We start from the raw sequence: 21,704 nt of genomic DNA on the forward strand, positions 1-21,704 counted from the left end.
GTTTGGTATTTTGGACAGCCATTTTATCAAGAGAAATTCCCAAAACATGGCCTGTTGGGGGTACTCGAGGACAGAGTTGAGAACCACTGAAATAGACCAGAGAGGGTCTTATTAGTTACATGCAGAAATGTATTCAGTATATAACCTGTAACATGGTTGTCAATATACAGGTTTGTAGTGTGAAGACAACAGGGTGAGGTTTAAGAAGCAAAACATTTAAACAAAAAGGTGTCGGAGGATTGTAACCAACTGTCCCAAATGTTGTATTTAGGAGGGACATCCCTGTGATTGTATAAAAATTTTATATGGCAAAGTATTGTTAATTTCACATATCCATGTGGCGTGTTTCGGAGGTAGGGTTCTCGAGCCCACTGCATTTCTAACAGCGTTTCTCAAATCCAGTCCTCAAGGCGCCTCAACAGGTCATGTTTTCAGGCTCTCCATTACTTTGCATGGATGATTTTCATCCGTTTCACTGCCTTAGTAATTACCACAGCCGTTTCATCTGAAGGAAATCCTGAAAACATGACTTGTTGAGGTGCCTTGAGGACTGGAGTTGAGAAACACGGTTTCAACACGTTGTGTATTTTAAAATGTGCTTGCAGTCTTTTTTAAATGAGAAAAAGCATGGGGCAACATGCATTACTAAGATTATGTGAGGTAGTAGGACATCGTATCCTTGTGACCCCATTTAGGCTGGGTTCACACTATTGCGAATTGGATGCGGCATCTCCACATCCAAATAGCAAGAGATTGTAACGGCTCTCTATGGAGCCGGTTCACCCATCTCCAATGAGGCTCTGGTGCGAATTTGCACAGGCGCCCTTTATTCAGTTTCAGGTCCAAATTCAGCCAACAATTGGGGCTGAAATTGGACCCAAAACGATGAACCAGGATGCTCAGGACCACAGCTGGGAGCCAAGCCAACCACTAACCCAGAACAAGCCATGTGCATATCAGATAAATGCAAATGCTTGTTCTTGTGCAGGGTGACTGGTCCTGTATCCACCCCCCATGCAGTTTTCAGCAGGAAGCCTTTAGTGAGTAGGTCTGCTGGATCCCTCTCACAACTTTGTAAAGTAGCAGAGACTGCTCTCTGCACAAGCTATGTGCAGCACAAAGTAATAACTGGTTTTGTAAAGGCATTTGATGGGCACAAAGTTGATTTTTATGCTTTGTTGCTATTGAGAAATATATTTGGAAGTTCAGCTTTAAGAAAAGCCAACAGGTTTTAAAAGATACCCTCGTTATTAATGCATCCAGGTGAACTTGGTAAGGGGTCCATGATAGAGCTGCAGTGCTATAAAAAATGTGCTATAAAACACCTGAGAAAACAGCTTTATGGTTTCATATAAAGTTTTTATTTGAATTGCAGCTTTACTGACAAAATGTTTTTTCTGGAATAACTGCTGCAAGGAAAAAAAATAAATGAACTTCACATATATTACAGTAAAATGCCCTTGTTCAACGCCACAAGAACCACAATAAATCGCTGGGGAAAAAAGTCTGAAGCAAACAAAGTCCATTTAAATTAATAAAAAGGCAACATAAGGCTTTTTAAACATGTCAATTAAAAGCATAAATTCATTTTAGGAAAAAACATGTCATTTACATTTTATACACGTCTCAGGTCCTTAAAATGTCCCCTTATTCAATGTATCACAGATACATTTAGAATCATAACTTGGTATAGAACTATGTCGAATTTCAAACTGACAAAGGGGGACAAAAGAAACCTAATGATACTTGTGTAAGTTTTCTTCTTGTTTTATTTTTTGGTGATTGCAAATACTGTCAGTTTTGCTTGTCACCTTTCAGAGCTTGTAGTCTTTCCAACAGGGGAGGGTGAGAATAATGCCACATTGAAAACATCTGATCTGAAACTGGGAATCCCAAATTATCCTTATTTAGTTTAATTAGGGAAGAATACAAATCTTTAGCTTTTCCAAGATTCTTAGCAAATGCATCAGCTTGGAACTCAAACCTTCGGCTCAGCACAGTCAAACAAAATGAGAGAACCTAGAGGGAAAAAATAAATACAATTAGAAAACACCCCTCATAATAAGGTGAACAATTAATAAAAAAAAAAAGAAAAAAAAAGGGGGGAGTTGATGTACTAAAGTGGGAGTGTGCAAAATCTGGTGCAGCTGTGCATGGTAGCCAATTAGCTTCTAACTTCAGCTTCTTCAATTGGGCAGAGACCAAAAAAAAAAAAAAAAACACACCTGTAAGCCAATTGGTTTTTGGCTGCACCAGATTTTGCATGGTCTAGTTTTAGCAAATCAACCCCAAGACTATCCATAGTCGACATGTAATTGGGAGATCTGACCAACGCACTTCTAGTCACACCACTTAAACCTGACTGACACACTGTTAAAGCTAAATTCTGGGCAAACAGCCATTCTAAAATATAGGAACAATTTTATCTAAAAAAAAAAAATATATAATATATATTTATATTTATATTTATATTTATATTTATATTTATATTTATATATATATATATATATATATATATATATATATATATATATATATATATATATAAAAAAAAAAATTCCCCCCAGTCCAGCCACCTCACTTTTGTGATTAACTTAAAGGATCACTAAAGGAATTTTTTTTTTTGCTGAAATGACCGTTTACAGGGTATAGAGACATACAAGTAAACTGATTGCTTTTAAAAATAGATTAAATTCAATCATATAATGTGCCTGTAGTTTCACTTTCGTTTTTAAACTGGTTTCATGTTTCTGTGAAGTAAAGAGACCCACAGAACAAAAACAAACAAATCCGGGGCAATGTTTTGTTTTTAAAATGAATCTGATTGGTTCTGAGGAGTTTTAGACACACAGCTTGGACCACAGTGAAAAGCTGCCATGAGATTTTTCATAAGGAGCCAGACAAGCAGGAAGTGTGGAGATCACAGCAGAATTACAGCAACATCAGAGCAAAAACGAACAATGAGGACATGAAACCATTACTGCAGTAAGGTAAAGGAAGCTATTTAGCTAAAAAAATTAAAATTTCCTTTAGTGATCCTTTAACACAGCCAGAAGGGTGACTGCAATTTTTCGGTCAGAGTTAGGAAATTAGGTCACAATCTTACAGCCTGCCGATTCAGCACTGTAGGAGTGGCAACAACACTTCTCATGCTTCCTTCTGAAGAGGGCAAGAGAACTAGAAAACCACAACCATTTACATTTTCAGCATCTTAAAAATTGCACATGCTAGGCATAGATAAACTCACAACCTTCATTTTTATTATCCGCTATTCATTTTTAGAAGACCATCACTTCCACATTGCAATAATATGATGAACTGCCCATCAACCAAATAATTCAGCAGTAAAGACAAGTTGTTGCTTTTAAATTAAATTTACACAGAGCTTTCTGCAATACCTCATTGTATGGAGAAAAGATGAACTGAAAGATTATCATCAGGCCTATGAGAGTGGGTTGTGCTGTGTGGAATCCAAATGCAGCAAAAAGTTCTTTTCGGCCACTGAGCACGGCAAATAAAGAAAAACAGAGAAACGAATTCATCTGATGGAGAAAATAGAAAAAGAAAAATATTAAATTGATATCAAATACACTGTTATAAATGTATCATGTTTGTAGGTGACCCTTGTTGAGCTCTAGGTATCAGCTCAATTTAGGTTAGACAGCCAATATTGTAGGACTCAAAACCACATCATTAAAGCTTACATTTTTAATATATATATATATATATATATATATATATATATATATATATATATATATATATATATATATATATATATATATATATATATATATATATATATATATTATATTTTCAAAATTACGTTAGGCTGAAAGCAATGCAGCCTGTAAAAAAGGACAATTTAAAAATCTTGAAAAGCTACAGGTGCTGCTGGTATCTAGTTCAATGCTGTATTTTGTTATCCATTCCTTCCAGTGGTTGGTAGCTGCACTGGGAATCAGCACATTTTATATATTGTCCAGATTGCATATGCCCAGTTATATGACTGATAGTTTGTAGCTCCAATAGGAACTGTATATATGCTTTCTAGTTCAATGCTGTACTCTTTTTCCTCTCACTGGCTGCTACATCAATACGGTTTCCTTTTGTTATGTAGCATCTGTCAGGAGAAGTCAGAGTGTAATGGGAGACCAGTGGCATCTATATCTCTGAGAACAAAGATTTGATTCCCTGGATGCAGGAGAGACAAGTAGGTCCTTTAAAGTTTGGTATGAATTTTATTCCATAGCTACATTGGTCCATGTATGCATATCTCATACCCAAGTGATCCCTGTGGAAGCTGAAAGTCACTTTAGTAGTCGCTGCTACTACAGTGATAGCAGCCGTTTTCTGGGTCCCCTGCCTTTTGCAGAGCAACTACAGGAAGTAGATTGCTTGGCACTGCTTCCATTCACAGAACACTTGGCATTTTTTTTTTTTTTTTACCAACAAATACAAAGCATTGACTGGACGAGGCAGGAAATGACACCACGGTACACACACACACACACACACACACACACACACACACACACACACACACACACCCCCCCCCCCCCCCGAGTGAGCAGCTCACTGTGGTCAGTGTGCAGAGGGAGCACTGGACCAGGAAAAACTGCCATCACTGCAGCTTCCACAGGAAGTGAGACGACATATGCATACTTGCATTGTTCCAAGTTGACCAATGTACCTATTGAATACAAATTCCTACAATTTCAGCTTTGACTGTAAACAAACCTATTTAAAACATGGGTAGGACAAGCAGACAGCAACTTGGTTATAGACTGAACATTCACCACCAATATAGAGGACAGTGTTAACAACTGATGTATTTTACATTTAAAATAAGAATATTCAGAAATGTACTATACCATTTAAAAAGAAGAGTACGCAAAGAAATTTCCTATGTTTGCTTATCTCCAGCTGAGACACTTTTTGGATGATCCAAAGATCAGGGGCAGTTTTACGAAATCGCCCACGGTGCTTGAGTCACTTTGCTCTAGTAAGTCGCCTCAGAGGCATGTGATTTCGATGCTATACGCATCTATGTACAGGGCACCCTTTGTGTCTATGCAGGCGGAACAAACCTCCTGGGAAACCCGGCTGGGTAGAACAGTTGGGATGAAAGATTGGGAGAAGATCAATTGGTTTATCTTTAAAGGCTCACTGAGTGTGAACATTCAAGAAAGTGGATACAAGATTAGGACGCGGTGGTATAGGACACCAGATGTTGTACACAAGTTTTCCCCCTCCGTACCGGATAGGTGCTGGAGGTGTGGAAAGGCCCTGGGCACCTTCCTTCACATTTGGTGGGAATGTCCTCTGATCCAGCCGTATTGGCAAACGGTGCATGACGTGACGACAACGGTCTCTACGCTCCCCCTGGAGTTTATCAGCACAGTATCTTCTTCATCTTTCAAAAATTGCCAAACAGCGGTATCGCAACTCTGTAGCAATTCATATGATTAATGCGGCCAGACTATGTGTTCCTGTTCACTGGAGAGCCACAGAGCCTCCCACTGTCAAGGAATGGATGGCACGCATCGACCGTATTGCAGCGATTGAGGAGCTGATAAGTACTGCACATGATAGAATTTCTAACTTCACTTCTGTCTGGAACGAGTGGTTTGAATATCGGAACTCAGCAGAGTACCAAGCCCTTATACAGAGTACAGGCTAAATAAGATCCTGAAGGATACGGCTGAATGAAGTCTGGTTTATGACACTATTACTATGTGGCGCTTTTTCTTGTGATGTGGACGGCGGGGGTAAGGGGCCTTCCCACTTACCTCCTCCACCCTCCCCCCCCCCCCCCCCTCATATTTTTTTCTCTCTCTCTCTCTCTTCTTTCCTTCTTCCCACTCTTTTCTCCTTATCTCTCTTTCTCTTCTCTTTGACATGTATGTCGAGGCTGGGTGCTGGGGGTGGACGCGGTATCCCGGGTCGACCCCTCACCCATACCACTTGTACAAAGAGGATCCAAAGGGTGAATATGGGACTTCGTAAAAGTAGTCAGGGGATCTGGGTAGGCGGTTGTCTCTAGAAGGACATAAGGGGCATCTTGTGTAATAGCCAGTGAGTATACTGCTTCTGGAGCGATTAACTACGCATCTCCCTTGTGAGACATGTATGGTTGAGATGACTTACACGGTGTATGTATCTGTCTTATGATATCCGTCTTCCATGCTTAATTCATGCTTTTCTTCCCTCATGTATACATTTTGTTGTGTATCCTCTTGTGAGGACTTGTATTATCTGTTGATATTACGGTTATATTTGTAAAATTGTCCATACCGGTTTGCTCTCAATAAAATCTTTATGGATAAAAAAAAAAAAAAAAAAAAAAAAAAAGAAGGAGTACGGTACGCCAACCTTCTACTGTTAAATCCAACCAATTACTTTCATTAGAAATACTGCAAAATAGTGGACGAGAATCTAGATCTTTAAAAAAGGTAGTCAGCCAGCTTATTGCCAACAGTCTATGAAGGTTTTAAAAAAACATTCATAAATATACAGTAGTTGAATACATGGGAACAACCATATTTGTTAAATTCAGTACCTTACTCCCAACTCTGCTCAGGGTGAAAATAAACACTTTACAGTTGATGTCCCAGCATTCACTGCTCTATCGCGCGCATGTGCAGTGTTGACGGCGAGCGGCGCGGTCAACACTACAGTCGCCCTCGTCACATGACCCGCGAGATACCGCGGGATTACAGTATAGATCGTCTCCTGGGAGTCTCAACACATCACTCCCAGGAGACATTGCACACGGCCAGGGAAATCTAAAGACACGCCCACTCCTGCGGGGAATGAAACCCGGAAGCCACATAAAATGCACGATTCTAAAAGGTAAACATTGACCTACCAAAAAAAAAAAAAAAGATGGATTGCACATCTATGTATGCTGCTGCTATGAGTGAGACAAAGTTGATATTTTAGGGCGAACCTCTGAAAGCCGATTGGAGAAAAGTACACACCCCCTTCATACAGCACACGGTAAAAATAGCTGTCAGTCAGCTGATGGTCCCTCCCCTCTCACCATTTTTATCTTGGGGTCAGGAAAACTTGTCAGAAGCGACTCATGCCAATAGCAGAGGAAATAAAGGGATTTTTAATACAGCTTACCTGTAAAATCCTTTTCTTGGAGTACATCACGGGACACAGAGCGGCATATTCATTACTATACGGGTTATATGGAGTACCTTCAGGTGATGGACACTGGCAATCTCAAACAGGAAGTCCCCTCCCTATATAACCCTCTCCCATAGAGGGAGTACCTCAGTTTTGTAGCAAGCAGTATGCCTCCCAAAATGTTCCCCATAAGAGGGGTGGGAGCTCTGTGTCCCGTGATGTACTCCAAGAAAAGGATTTTACAGGTAAGCTGTATTAAAAATCCCTTTTTCTTTCATCACGGGACACAGAGCTGCATATTCATTACTATACGGCAGGGATATGCAATTAGCGGACCTCCAGCTGTTGCAGAACTACAACTCCCATGAGGCATAGCAAGATTCTGACAGCCACAAGCATGACACCCAGAGGCAGAGGCATGATGGGACTTGTAGTTTTGCAATAGCTGGAGGTCCGCTAATTGCATATCCCTGCTATACGGGATGTCCGAAAGCAATGCTTTAATGAAAGGGGGGGGGGGGGGAGAGATATCTCTACAAGACACCAGGATTTAATTTAGATGTAGACTCAAATAATAATAATAATAATAATAATAATAATAATAATAATAAATCCAACTTAGTCAAGAAAATACATTTTCAAAATTTAACTCAAGGGTGCCCCCGATCCTGAGGATCTTAAATCGCAGCCTGCAGTACTGCCTGCCCAAAGGCTGCATCTGCACTCCTTCTTACGTCCAACTGGTAAAATTTTGTAAACGTGTGGACTGACGACCAGGTTGCCGCCTTGCATACTTGAGCCATAGAGATCTGATGGTGTGCTGCCCAGGAAGCGCCCATGGCCCTGGTAGAATGAGCCTTTATTGACAAAGGAGGAGGCAAGCTCTTCAAGCCGTAGGCCTGAGTGATTAATTGTTTAATCCATCTCGATATGGTGGATTTTGCAGCTGCCTGTCCCTTCTTGGGCCCATCCGGTAAAATGAACAACACATCTGTTTTCCGAATCTTCTCTCTAGCTTTGAGATAGGCCCTCATGGCCCTGACAATATCCAAGGTATGCAGCAACCCTTCCTTTCTAGAAGTGGGTTTCGGAAAGAAGGATGGTAGTACCAAATCCTGGTTTAGGTGAAAACTGGATATAACCTTTGGTAGGAAGGAAGGAAGGAAGGATGAGGATGGAGAACCACCCTGTCCTTATGCAGAATAAGACTTAACACTCTATCAATGGTATACTTGCCACAGCTGTGCCACAGCTGTGGCATTGTCTGACTGTATTCTCACCGGGGACCGCTGCAATTTGGATGTCCATGCCAGGAGGGCTAGCCGAGCAGCTCTGATCGCCAAGACATTGATGGGCAGCCGACCTTCCGCCTCTGCCCAAATTCCCTGGCGAGTGTACCCATCCAAGACCGCGCCCCAGCCTTTCAGACTGGCGTCTGTGGTCACTACCTTTCAGGCTACGGGGCTGAAAGACTTTCCCTTCAGAAGATTCTGAGAGTTTAACCACCAGCACAGACTTTTGACGATAGTGTCAACGGAAAATTCAAGGCCTGTGCTCTCCTGCTCCAAGCTGCCAGAATGGCTGCCTGTAGGATGCGAGTGTGGCTCTGTGCGTATAGTACCGCCTCGAACGTGGCCACTAACTTGCCTAGTAGTCGCATACATAGGCAAACAGTTGGTTCTTTTTTCCTTAGAACCACCTGAATCAATTCCTTGATAGCCTCGATCTTTACCAGGGGCAGGAACACCTTTTGTCGTTCCGTATCCAACCTCATGCCGAGATATTCCAACTGCCTTGTGGGTTGAAATGCAGATTTTTCTCGGTTTAGAACCCAGCCGAACCTCTCGAGGCACTGAACCGTGATGGCTACTGCTCGCTCCAGGCAAGGAGGCGAGTCATCTATGATTAAGAGATCATCCAAGTATGCCAAGACAGTGACCCCTTGGATCCTTAGATTGGCTAGAACTGGAGCTAGGACCTTCGTGAACACCCGGGGGGCTGTAGCTAGCCCGAAGGGGAGAGCCACAAATTGGAAGTGACGCTGAGCCACCGCGAAGCGTAAAAATCTTTGATGTGGCTGAAAGATTGGTACGTGAAGGTAAGCATCCTTTATGTCTATAGAGGCTAGAAAATAATCTTTCTGGAGGGCGGCGGCTGCCGACCGAATGGATTCCATCCGGAATGACCGAACCTTTAGGTAAACGTTTAAACCCTTTAGGTCCAAAATTGGTCTGACATCGCCGTTGGGCTTTGGTATGAAACAGATTGGAGTAGAAACCTAGCCCTTGCTCTTGGGCTGGTACCTCCATCACGCCCTGGCAAAGCAGATGATCTAATGCCGCCAGCAACGAGGCCTTCTTTATTGGATCGTTTGGTACCCTCGATTCCTGAAAATGAGGAAGGGGAAACTCTTGAAATTCTAATCTGTAGCCTGTGGCGAGTACTTTTGCCGCTCGATAAAGTCTGAATGTATTTATCCAGATCCTCTCCGAAGAGTCTTCCACCATGGAAGGGAAAGCCTGCCAGCAGTTTCTTGCATGGGGGCTCGGCCGACCAGTTCTTCAACCATAAGAGCCTTCTCATATGCACTAAAAACAGTGACAAACGAGACGCCTGTTGGATGGAATCTTTTATAGCATCCACCGCAAACACAGAGCTCTGGGTATATCAGCTAAGTCCTCTGCCTGCTGGGCAGGAATGTCCTTAAGCATCTGTTTTGTCTGGTCTTTTAACGCCCGACAGACCCCAATTGCAGCCACTGCTGGCTGCACCACTGCTCCTGCCGTAGCAAAGGAAGCTTTTAAAAGTGTCTCTAAACGTTTATCAACCGGATCTTTAAACATTTGTATGTTTTCCACCGGGCAAGTCAATGACTTATTTACACAGGATATGGCTGCGTCCATTTCTCTTCCATAGGGTAGATAACAGAAAATCTTAGGCGGCAGAAAAATTCTGTCCGGTCGTACCCAATCCTGGAAGATCAATTCCTCTAACAGAGGATAGACCGGAAAAATTGCGTTACTTAAAGGCGCCTTCAAAGAGGACACCGCCGGAGCCTGAGGCTCTGGTAAGGGCAACTTAAATGCCGAGCGGACCATGTCTGTTAAAGACTGGACCCACAAGCTCTCCGCTTGGGAGGCTGAAAATGGTTCCTCAGTGGTAGATTCTTCAATCTCTGAACCTTCCAGGTTTCCGGTCCAACTGATCCTCCGGAGAGAGAAATTCAGCATCCGAGGATACACACTTAGGCGATGGGGGATCTAGTCCGCTTTTTGCCTGGAATAGAGTTAGCGATCATAGCGTCTAACCTCTTCTCTAGCCCCCCTAGGGTGACAGCTAGCATCTCCTCTGACGAACACAGGGTTGGGCGGATCTGGGCCAGCCACAGCACCAGACCCCCCTAACGGCTCATCCAAAGCGACCCCCACTGGATTAACAGGAGGGGAGAGTACTGGCATAGCCTGACTGACATCAGAATCAGAGGGGGAACCCTGTTTTTTGGCATTCTTTGTACCTCTTGATCCTGAACCTTTGGGAGCCATGATACAATACTGAGGGACTCCGCATAGAACAACAGACTGTTATAGCCAAGAGTACAACAGGGTTTTAGAGGACAATAGGACCACTAATGCCTAAAACCCAGTGGGTCACAGTGTAATAAAAAATTCAAGTTAGTCTTACCGGTAACTTGTTTTCCAGAAGTCTTTCAGGACAGCACCTTGAGAGATATGGTGACTCCTCCCACTCCATCAGGAAACACCTTCTTTCCAATCTTTAAAAGGGAGGTCCCTCCTTGTACCATCAGTTGTAATAGAGAAAAACCTCCGGCCCCGGCTGGAACACATAAACACATACGTTAGTCACAGCATAGTTCATTTAACACTCATAGGGCGGGTCGTTGCTGTCCTGAAAGACTTCTGGAAAACAAGTTACCGGTAAGACTAACTTGAATTTTCCCGAGGCGTCTTTCAGGACAGCACCTTGAGAGGATAACAGAGACTTACTACCTTAGGGCGGGACGACAGCTTGTAAGACCTTCCTGCCAAATGCCTGATCACTGGCCGAGGTGAGGTCCAATCTATAATGTCGCACAAACGTGTGAAAACTTGTCCACGTCGCTGCCCTGCAGATTTGCTCTGGCGTGGCACCAGCTCTTTCTGCCCATGAAGTTGCAAGAGCTCTGGTTGAATGGGCATTAACCCCTTCTGGTGGGGTCAGGTCTGCCTGTAAATAAGCCTCCCGGATAGCCAGCTTCAGCCACCTAGCTAGGGTCCCCTTAGATGCCTGTTGGCCCTTCTTGATACCCCCAAAGAGGACAAATAGAGCATCCGAGCGTCTGAACGGACCTGTTATCTCCAAATAACCTAATAAAGTCCTTCTGACATCCAACATGTGAAAAAATAATTCCTTCTCTCCCGAAGGACTAGAACAAAAGCTGGGAAGGACAATGTCCTGTAAACGATTTGCCTTAGAAGCTACCTTTGGCAAAAATGTTGGGTCAGTTTTAAGCACTACCCTATCCGTAAATAAACATAAATAAGGCTCCTTAATAGACAGGGCCTGTAATTCGCTGATCCTACGTGCCGAGGTAATAGCGATCAAAAACAAAGTTTTTAGGGTAACATTCCTAAGCGATGCTTCCCCTAAGGGTTCAAACGGCTTGTTTGCCAGGGATCTAAGTACCACTGAGAGCTCCCACTTCGGGAACCCCTGTAACCGAAGTGGTCTGGATCTCGTGAGAGACCTAAAAAACCTACCCACTAAGGGTTCTGTGGCCACAGGCCTCTCCAAGAACACTGCGAGTGCGGATACCTGCACCTTTAGGGTACTGATAGCTAAGCCTTTATCTGCCCCTGCCTGTAAAAACTCCAAGATGGAACTTAAATCTCTAGGGTCCTGGCCCGCTGAGCTACACCATGTGGAAAATACCTTCCAAACCTTGGCATAGATAGCTCGGGTCACTTTTTTCCTACTGTTAAGTAAGGTGGAAACTAGACGGTCAGAAAACCCTTTATTTTTTAAGATTTCTCTCTCAGAAGCCACGCTGCCAAGGAAAGTCGTGCCACTTCCGGGTGAGAGACCGGGCCCTGTGCTAGAAGATCCCGCCTGAGGGGCAGGTGCCAACAAGGTTCGGCTGCCATCGTCAGGAGCGTCGCGAACCATGCTCTTCTGGGCCAAAACGGGGCGATGAGGATGACCGGGACCCTTTCCTTCTGGACCTTTCTCAGAACCAAGGGAATTAGCTGAAACGGGGGGAAGGCAAAGCAAAGGCGAAATTCCCAGGGATTCGCCAGAGCATCCACCCCTAGGGAGCCATCCCCCTGGCTCAGGGAAAAGAACTTTCCTACCTGGGAGTTCTCCTTCGAGGCGAACAAGTCCACCTCTGGTAGACCCCATCTGTCGGTGATCTGTAGGAAAACCTCTGGATTCAGGGACCACTCTGATTCCCGAATCTGGTGTCTGCTTAGAAAGTCCGCCACCCGGTTTAGTGATCCTTTCAGATGTAAGGCCGTCAGGGAAAGTAAGTTGCTTTCTACCCAGAGCAGGATTTCTGTGGTAAGGGACTGAAGCATCCGGCTTCTCGTACCCCCCTGTCTGTTTAAGTAGGCTACCACCGTGGAGTTGTCTGTCAAAACCTGAACATGGTGACCCCGTAGGTGTGGAGCAAAGTCCACTAGGGCCAGGGCGACTGCTTTTAGTTCCCTCCAATTTGAGGAACGCAGGGATTCCTCCTTTAGCCAATTTCCCTGAGTGAACCTTTCGTCTAAGTGGGCTCCCCATCCCCAGGCGCTGGCATCCGTGGTAAGCCTCTTTTCCACTGGGAAGAACCATTCCAGACCTTCCACAAGCACTCTCTGATTTTTCCACCAGTATAGGGATCTCTTTACACTGGCTGGAATCTTCACCTGGGAGTCCAGGGAATTGGGCTTGTGATCCCATGCTTTCAACAAAAAAGCCTGCAGGGGTCTGAAATGCAATCTCGCCCACTGGACGGCTGGCATGGTGGAAGTCAAGACTCCCAGAGCTGCCATAACCTGCCTGACTGTTAGTGTCTGGTGGGCCTGCAACAACCGAACGGAATCTAAGACCTTGGTTGCCTTGTCCAAAGGGAGAAATATTCTCCGGCATAGTGAATTCACCTGGAATCCCAGAAAACGAATCTCCTGGGAGGGTACTAGGGCGGACTTCTGAAGATTTAAGATCCAGCCCAGGGATTCCAAGTGACTTCGTGCCCGAGACAGATCTGCCAACAACCTCTTTCGAGGGGGCAAAGAAGAGGAGGTCGTCCAGGTAGGGGATGACCTGTATCCCCTGAAGCCGCAAAGGTGCTAAGGCTTCTGGCAGCACCTTGGTGAAGATCCGAGGTGATGATGAGAGCCCGAAGGGGAGGGCCCTGTATTGGAAATGCTGTACTGTGCCCTCCAACTCTACAGCTAGCCTGAGAAACTTCTGCGAATTTGGGGATATAGGAATGTGTAAGTACGCGTCCCTCAGGTCTATCGAAGCCATGAAGCAACCTGGCGTCAGAAGATTCCTGATGGAAAATATCGAATCCATCCTGAATCTTCTGTACTTCACACATCTGTTTAGAGGTTTTAAGTTCAGGATCTTATTAGGAAGACATGAGAGTAAAACCCCCTGCCCTGGTCTACTAGAGGGACCTGGATTAATACTCCCTGCTGTCGAAGCTCCGACAGGGAGGACTTTAAAGCCAATGCCTTCACTGGATCTCTTGGGGTCTGAGTTACCAAAAATCTTGTTGGTGGGACCTCCGAGAACTCTATAGTGTAACCCTGGGCGATAGTGGTCAGAATGTACCGGTTGTCTGATACTGCCGACCACTGCGGAAGGAAATTCTCCAACCTTCCGCCTACCCGAAGGGCTGAGTCATTGCGGCTTGTTGGTTTGCGCAGGAGGATTGAAAAAGGACTCCCTTACCTTTACCCTTCTGCGCTGACCAACCTCTCTTTCCCTGTGGCCCTTTACCCTTATTTTGCTGCTTATGGGCCCGAAAAAAACGCTTAGGGGGAGGATTTTTCGCTTTTACTGGGAAAGCCTTTTTCTTATCTGCCGTCCTGTCCAGAATACTATCTAGTTCAGGGCCGAACAGTAGGTCTCCCGAGAACGGGATTCCACATAATTTACTTTTGGACGCTGCGTCTCCTGGCCAGGTCTTGAGCCAAAGGGCCCTCCTGGCTGAGTTGGCTAAGGCTGCGGACCTGGCAGAAAATGTAATCGCCTCGGCCGAGGCATCTGCCATATAGGCAACTGCTGCAGCTATAGTGGAAAAAGAATCCAAAATATCCTGTTTCGGGGAATCAGCCTCAATATGTGCTTTAAGCTGATCCACCCAATATTCCAGGTTACGAGCCACGCAAGTGGTAGCCATGGCTGGTTTCAGATTGATCAAAATAGACTGCCAGGCTTTCTTAAGGAGAAGATCCATACGCTTATCCATAGGATCTTTGAGCAGACCCATGTCCTCAAAGGACAAGTCCGTGGAACGCGAGACCTGCGAAAAGGCTGCATCCAGCTTTGGAACCTTGTTCCAGATAGCTGATGGATCCTCTCCAAAAGGAAAGAGTCTCTTGTGGGACTTGGAAAAAAAGGGTTTTTTCTCCGGCTCCTGCCATTCCCGTAGAATAGTCTCGGAAATAACCGAATGTACCGGGAAGGTACGACCCTTGGGTTCGCAGAGACCAGCATACATTCGATCGTGCAAACTTAGGTCCTCCTTCTCCTCACCCAGTCCTAAGGTAGCGTAAACGGCTATAAGGAGATTGTCCACCTCCTCTAAGGAAAGTTTAAACTTTGCGGGAGACCCCGTTTCCTCCTCAGTCTCCGATTCCCCACTAGAGGGGTCCTGAGGTTGCCCTAAAGATACCTCCTCGAAGACCGAGGGCCCAGAAGATAATACTACTGCCTCCTGGGAGGACTGAGAGATGGACGGCTGAGTAGAGGGGGTAGAAGCTAGGGATCCCCTAACTGACTGGAATTGGGCCAGTAACTCGTTTTTAACGGAAGAGACTAACTCCTCTCTAATAGAAGCTGACTCTTCCTGCACTACTGCCGCAATGCATGCTTTGCACCAAGGTTTCTTCCAGTCCTCCCCCAATCTAGTCCTGCACGCAGGACACCTTCTCTTAGTATCCGTTTTGACCTAAGGAAACGGGCGAGAAGAAAAAAACAATAAAAAGGGGTCCGGAATGAGACCCGGTCTCAGACAAGAAAACGGAAACCCCCCCCCATTCACCAGGTGCGCCAGGAAGGAAAGTGACCACTGCCTGCGTCCTGACAGGCCCCCATGCCACTGGGGGGAAAAAAATAAGGAGACCGAGAGAGAGAGAAATAAGACCCCCTCACCCCTAAGGAAGACAGACTCACGTTACTGCTTCCCGCCGAGGTCCTGCTGGTGCCAGTGCCTGCTCCACTCGCTGTGTCTTCTGTGTTGTCCATAGTAGAGACGACAGCGCTACTCATGTGGCATGTGTAGCGCTTCCTGGATTCCTAAAGCGCCGCTGCGCCGGACCAGGAAGCGGAAATAGGCCCCAGCGTCCGCCCTGCCCCTCCTCCCGGCGCGCCGGAAGTGACGCGCGTCTCCGGAGCCTGGCTCCGCCAAAATGGCGGCGCCCCGCGCACACGCGGAGAATCAAATGCCAGGCCCCAGATTTGCTGGCTCCACTGAGCACGGAGAAGAGAGGAGCCTGAATACCATCACCGCCGCGCGGGTGGCACAGGAGAGCGGACAGTCTCCGCGACGAATCGCCGCAAAAGAAAAAAGAAAGGTAGGAGTACAAAAAAAAGAGTCCGACTTTCAGGAGCTCCCTGAGATATCAGACTCCCTCCTAAAAAGATGCCCCCTCCGGAGGAGGAAACACAAAAACTGATGGTACAAGGAGGGACCTCCCTTTTAAAGATTGGAAAGAAGGTGTTTCCTGATGGAGTGGGAGGAGTCACCATATCTCTCAAGGTGCTGTCCTGAAAGACGCCTCGGGAAAACAAATGTTTCTATAATTTTAACACTGTCAGGGGGAAACTTACTTGTGGAAGTTTAACCATCCTATCTAGCAGACATAGTGGAAAATTTGCCAATGCAGAGCATACCCAGGCCACCACAAAATATCCCACTGTCAAACCAAGTTCTGCAGGCCCCCCCCCCTCCCTCTTACCTGCTCCATGCCGCAGGGTATTGCAAAACAAGAGGCCCAATCTTCCCCCATCTCCGTGGGTTTTGTGCTAGACCTTCAGGGACTCGGGTCCTGGAAGGAACACCACTGTCCTGGACCTATATAGCATCCTGGCAACAGCACCTTTGGACCCTTGAAAGGATCAAAGTTCTGGGCCCAGGATCCAGCCCTCCAAGGAGAGGCATTATAGGCGAAACCCCACGGCTTGGGGCCCGGGTACTATCCACTTTGGCACTTTGAATAGATCCGGTATAGCCTGCCCTGATCCCAAGGACCTAGAGGCAAACTATCTCGTGACCAACACCTAAGACACTGGCGAGGGGGTTATATAGGGAGGGGACTTCCTGTTTGAGATTGCCAGTGTCCATCACCTGAAGTTACTCCATATAACCCGTATAGTAATGAATATGCCGCTCTGTGTCCCGTGATGTACGAGAAAGAAAAAAGTAGCAGACAGAAATTACACATTGTGCTCTGGATAGAGACAAGTACACACACACACACACACACACACACACTATAGGGATATGCTTTGTTAATATTTCATGTCTGAGGTTAACAACCACTTTAAGAATACCAAGGGCACTATGAAATACAGATAACTACTTGAAAATGTGCTAGAAATACACAAAACACACAAGCAAATGAAAAAAAAAAAAAAAAAGAAAAGGTTACAAGTGGTTTTCCTTTCAGTAAAGTTTACATTTGCCTTTGAACATATATCCGTTATCTCAAAAACAAGATACTGTAAAATGTGTAGTCACCTGACTAATGACTATGTTCTTTACTGTGTGGCCCAACTTCCAGTGGCCCAGCTCATGTCCCAGAACAGCCAGAACTTCAGGATTGTTGCAGCCTTGCTTCTTATTAGCATTCTAGATTTGAAGAGGGAAAAAAAAAAAAAAAAAAAAAAAAACATAATCAAAACACTGATTGGAGAAGATGCACTCTCACTGTACCCCTCATAAAAACGTATTCAGACACAGCCAAAGCTATCCAAAAAACAAACGCAAGTCAAATCATTCACTCAATTAAACAAAGATTAAAAATTGTCACATTTAAACTCACTTAGAAGACGGTTTATCTGTTGACTGTTAATTTATTTCAACTAGGATGGCTCTTCCCCACCTACCTATCCAGTAACTTCATTCACATAAATCATGGCACTGTATTTTAAATCCTCCAAGTAAATAATTTCTGCATTGCTGCTGTGTGATCTTTACCTGTTCCTTGGCACCTTCAGGGAACAGTCTTTGTGCGTCTATTACTCTACTAATGTATGCCCTCTACAGTGCGAGTCAGTGTCTGGCCAGCTTTGATTGGTGCTGTGCGAGTCACATGACAGGAAAAAAAAAAAAAAAAAAAAAAAAGTTTTAAAAGAGAAAATCAAATTACCAAAACTGTTTAATAGGTCTATAAAATCTTTATTGAACATCAAATTTGTGGACCAGCTCTGACGTCAGCTGACAGCGAACTGCACTCCTGTGATCCAGGCTTTGACTGTACTTCTTTAATATGGTGTAGGCGGAGTCAGATGTCTGAACTAAGTGAAAGCTGTTTCAGTCAGCATCCAAGGAGCAATTACATATAATACTGATGTATATTACAACTAAGCTTTTTTATGAGTCCCAGAGAATGTGATCAATCAGCATACTATCCAGCCCCCATAGTGTTTATCAAGGAGAAGGGAAGGGAGTGTCATTTACCACTCTCTACGCCAACATGTGTGACTCTATAGTCCTATAGGCAGCACAGAAAATAAAAATAAAATATTAGTTCCCTTTTTTTTTAGAAGGGAACTGAAATACAAGCATGCTCCATTCCAGCCTGCAATGGGGACACAAGTGAAGATGGGAGCGACAGCTGAAGGCAGGTTTAACCAAATACATTTCACTATACACAAAACAAACGGCTTAATAGGTTTGAGAGTATGCACACTTTTTAACCCAGTGGTTCTCAGCTCCTGTCCTCAGGACCCACTAACAGGTCAGATTTTAAGTATTACCTTGGGGAGATGCAGACTAGAATACTGCAATCACTGAGCAGCAAATTATATTATCTGTGATGTATTTCAGTTATCTTGCAAACCTGACCTGTTAGTGGGTCTCCATGAGAGGAGTTGAGAACCACTGCTTTAACCACTTTAGGCCCAGGCCAATTATGACACTTCGCTCCTATATGTAAAAATCATATTTTTTTTTTTGCTAGAAAATTACATAGAACCCCCAAACACTATGTTTTTTTTTTTTAGCAGACACCCTAGAGAATACAATGGCTGTTTTCCCCCCCAAAATGACCGTTTAGTTAGCTTAATGTTCTTGCATAATGTGAAAGATGAAGTTACGTTGAGTAAATAGATACCCAACATGTCACGCTTCAAAATTGAACACGCTCGTGAATGGCGTCAAACTTTGGTACTTAAAAAATCCCCATAGGCGACGCTTTCAATTTCTTTTACTGGTTACATGTTTTGCATTACAGAGGAGGTCTAGTGCTAGAATTATTGCTCTCGCTCCAACGTTCGCAGCAGAACCTCACGTGTCATTTTAACATCGTTTTCATATGTGGGCGGGACCTACGCATGCATTCGCTTCTGCGTAGAACAGGGGCACTATAATTTTTTTTTTTTTTTTTTTTTTATGATTGTTAAATTTTACTTAAATTTTTTTATTTGACACTTTTGATCCGATGATCATAGAGACTCTGGCGACCATCTGGTCCGCCAGAAATCTCTATGATCAGCACCTGGGGCCGGCGGATCCGTTCTCCGACTCACCGATCGCAGCGGTGAGTCGATAGAAGCACCAGAGGGCGGCGGGGGCGACATCCCCTTTCGCCGCCCGTAAGAACGATCAAGCAGCAGAACAGCCACTATGATCGTTTTTATGGTGTAGGGAATCGTCAGCTGAAAATGCTGATATCTGAATGATGCCTGTAGCTGCAGATATACCACCACAAAGCCCAGGACATCATATGACTGCCTCTGGGCTCCAAGTGGTCAATTCATGTAATGAGAGATTTTCATAGCCAAGTTTGACACTTGGGCTCCTTTCACACTGGGGCGGCATTGGCGGTAAAGCGCTGCTATTTTTAGCGGCGCTTTACCGTCAATTTCGCACCACTATTCGGCCACTAGCGGGGGAGTGGGGGTTGGGTTTTACAAATACCCCAAAAATAAGTTTGTTTGAAATCTTTGCAAAGTAAACACATGTACAGTGTCATGTTAATCAAATAGCGTGTCTGCAGGCTGACCTTGCAGTTTAGTATAAAAGTTGTCACACTGTGGTGAAGATGGCTGCAAAACTTACATAAAAGTAAAACAGCCAAAAACAACTTGGTATGCAACTAATAGCAATTCCCGTGACTGAATATTCCTGTCTGAGTAAACAGCCCTCAGCATTTCAGTTGTGCATCCCAAATTAAGGAATTTCACTTTTAATTCACCTTGGCTTTCAACTTCATTTCAGCAGTTTCATCGTCTAAGGTCTCTTCTGCGTTGTCTTTGTTTAGTGGCGAGTAGTCCTCCAGGAGTGTGTCAAACAAAACAATCCTCTTGTTTTTAAAGAATCCATAAAAATATGCATTGCTGTGAGAGGACCGTTTTGAGCCTAGATAACACAATTGTATAATAAAATTACATATTAGAGAAGACTGAAATAAAAAGCTTGCCTCCCATAAGATTAAATAGCTCTTTATTTGGTGAATGTCATGGGGTGGGAGTGCAAAGGAGTGGACCCAGTTTTCTTAGTGGGAATCGCATTATCCGCATGTATGTAGTAGGAATGTTGTCCCCTGTGAAACATTACAATGTATGCAGTGATGCTACAGTTCCAGACTAGCTGGTGGTATAATACAGGCCGGCATATTTTGCCAACTGCAAGCCAGGTCCAATGACGTCATTATTTTAGGTCAAACAAGAGACAAGCACTTCCGTTTCCGGGGACGGTAGCGTGAGCATGGAGGAGTGAGAGCGCGCTAGCTCAGCATAGGTCCGTGGTGCACCTCGATAGGAGAGCGGAGGATTTGAAACCCCGACCAGCACTGGAGACGACAGACAGGGAGAGCGGCTTCCGTAGCGTCAGCTGAGAGCGGCTGCAGTAGCTTCACCTGAACAGCTGATGCCGCGGCGGGGAAGGAGAGCTGGAAGCTCGGGAAGCATACAGACGCCGAGTCACACGTACATAACAAGGTATATGACGGTGAGGAGGGAGAGCACAGAGCGGGCAGACGCTGGTGGATACAGCACTCTAAGAAGGAAATCCCTCATAGAAAGCTCCTACCAAGCCGCCGTTGTGACACCCGGAGTAGCGGCAGAGGTGAGAGCTGAAGGAAAAAGGCTGGACGCCGGAGCGGTGAGGTCCATAACATCTATAGCCTCAACTACAGCTCCAGGGGTTACAGCGCAGAGCCGGGAGACGCTGAGAGAGACAGTCGCAACAGGAAGCCCTACAGTACCCCCTGAGGTGGAGACAGAGACGGAGCAACAGCTCAGAGGAACCCCACACCCCTCTGTAGAGGTACAGATAGTATCAATAAGTAAAGCATTAACTGTACAAGATACACGAGACCTGGCAGGGGACTATATTGTAATGCCTATTGAAACACATCCTGTAATAAAAACACTTGAAGCCAGGAGTGGGGGTATGGACAACAAAGTGGATAAATTAAAGCAGGATGATGGTTTGGTGGGGGGGAACATACAGCCGGACCCCCAGAGGGTAGGGGGGATGACGGAGGTATGTGAGCAAGGGTTACCCCCTGATATGAAACAACTAAGTAGGCTTATCCAGGCCCTCCCATCAAAAGAGGACATACAAAAAATGCTGATGGATATAACTGGCATGTTGAAGGAGGAGATGGAGGAGGTGCGGGTAAGAGTATCCGCCGGTGAACAAAAAATATCGGTCTTAGAGAGGCAGCAAGCCACAGGGGACTGTAGACTGGAAGCACTGGAAAGAAAAGTCCAAATACAGCAACAGCAGCTGATCAGATTGCAATTAAAGACAGAAGAAGCTGACAATAGAAGCAGGAGAAACAATGTTCGCATAAGAGGCATACCGGAAAGCTGCGAGGGGCTGGCATTAAGGGAGGCTGTCCCAGCAATCTTTAATAAAATCTTAAAAAAAAGCCCAGGATCACCAATAGAGCTGGATAGAGTACATAGGATTCCCGCAGCAAGGAATCTGGATCAGAGTGACCCTCGAGATGTACTGTGTCGGATACATTTTTTTGGAATAAAGGAGGATATTATGAGGGAGACCTGGAAAGCTGGAACTGTGGAATGGGAGGGGTCGAATATTCAGTTGTTCCCAGATTTATGTTGGCAAACAAAGGCAAGACGCCGCTTGTTACGGCCGTTGCTTGAGCACATACGCTCCC

At 45.0% G+C, this 21,704-nt stretch overlaps 1 protein-coding gene across 1 annotated transcript in view; it reads right to left on the reverse strand.

The window, feature by feature from the left end:
* Nucleotides 1-1,338: 1,338 nt before the first annotated feature.
* Nucleotides 1,339-21,704, reverse strand: part of ZMPSTE24 (zinc metallopeptidase STE24) — a 38,208-nt gene continuing 17,842 nt past the window's right edge. The window contains exons 7-10 of the mRNA XM_040337119.1: nt 19,770-19,933; nt 17,090-17,200; nt 3,399-3,542; nt 1,339-2,019 (exon numbers count right to left, since the gene is read on the reverse strand). Of these exons, the coding sequence (XP_040193053.1) occupies nt 1,795-2,019; nt 3,399-3,542; nt 17,090-17,200; nt 19,770-19,933 (644 nt within the window). The 3' untranslated portion in view covers nt 1,339-1,794. The remainder of the gene's footprint in view (nt 2,020-3,398; nt 3,543-17,089; nt 17,201-19,769; nt 19,934-21,704) is intronic.

The sequence above is a fragment of the Rana temporaria genome, chromosome 2 (assembly GCF_905171775.1).
Source record: "Rana temporaria chromosome 2, aRanTem1.1, whole genome shotgun sequence".
NCBI lineage: Eukaryota > Metazoa > Chordata > Amphibia > Anura > Ranidae > Rana > Rana temporaria.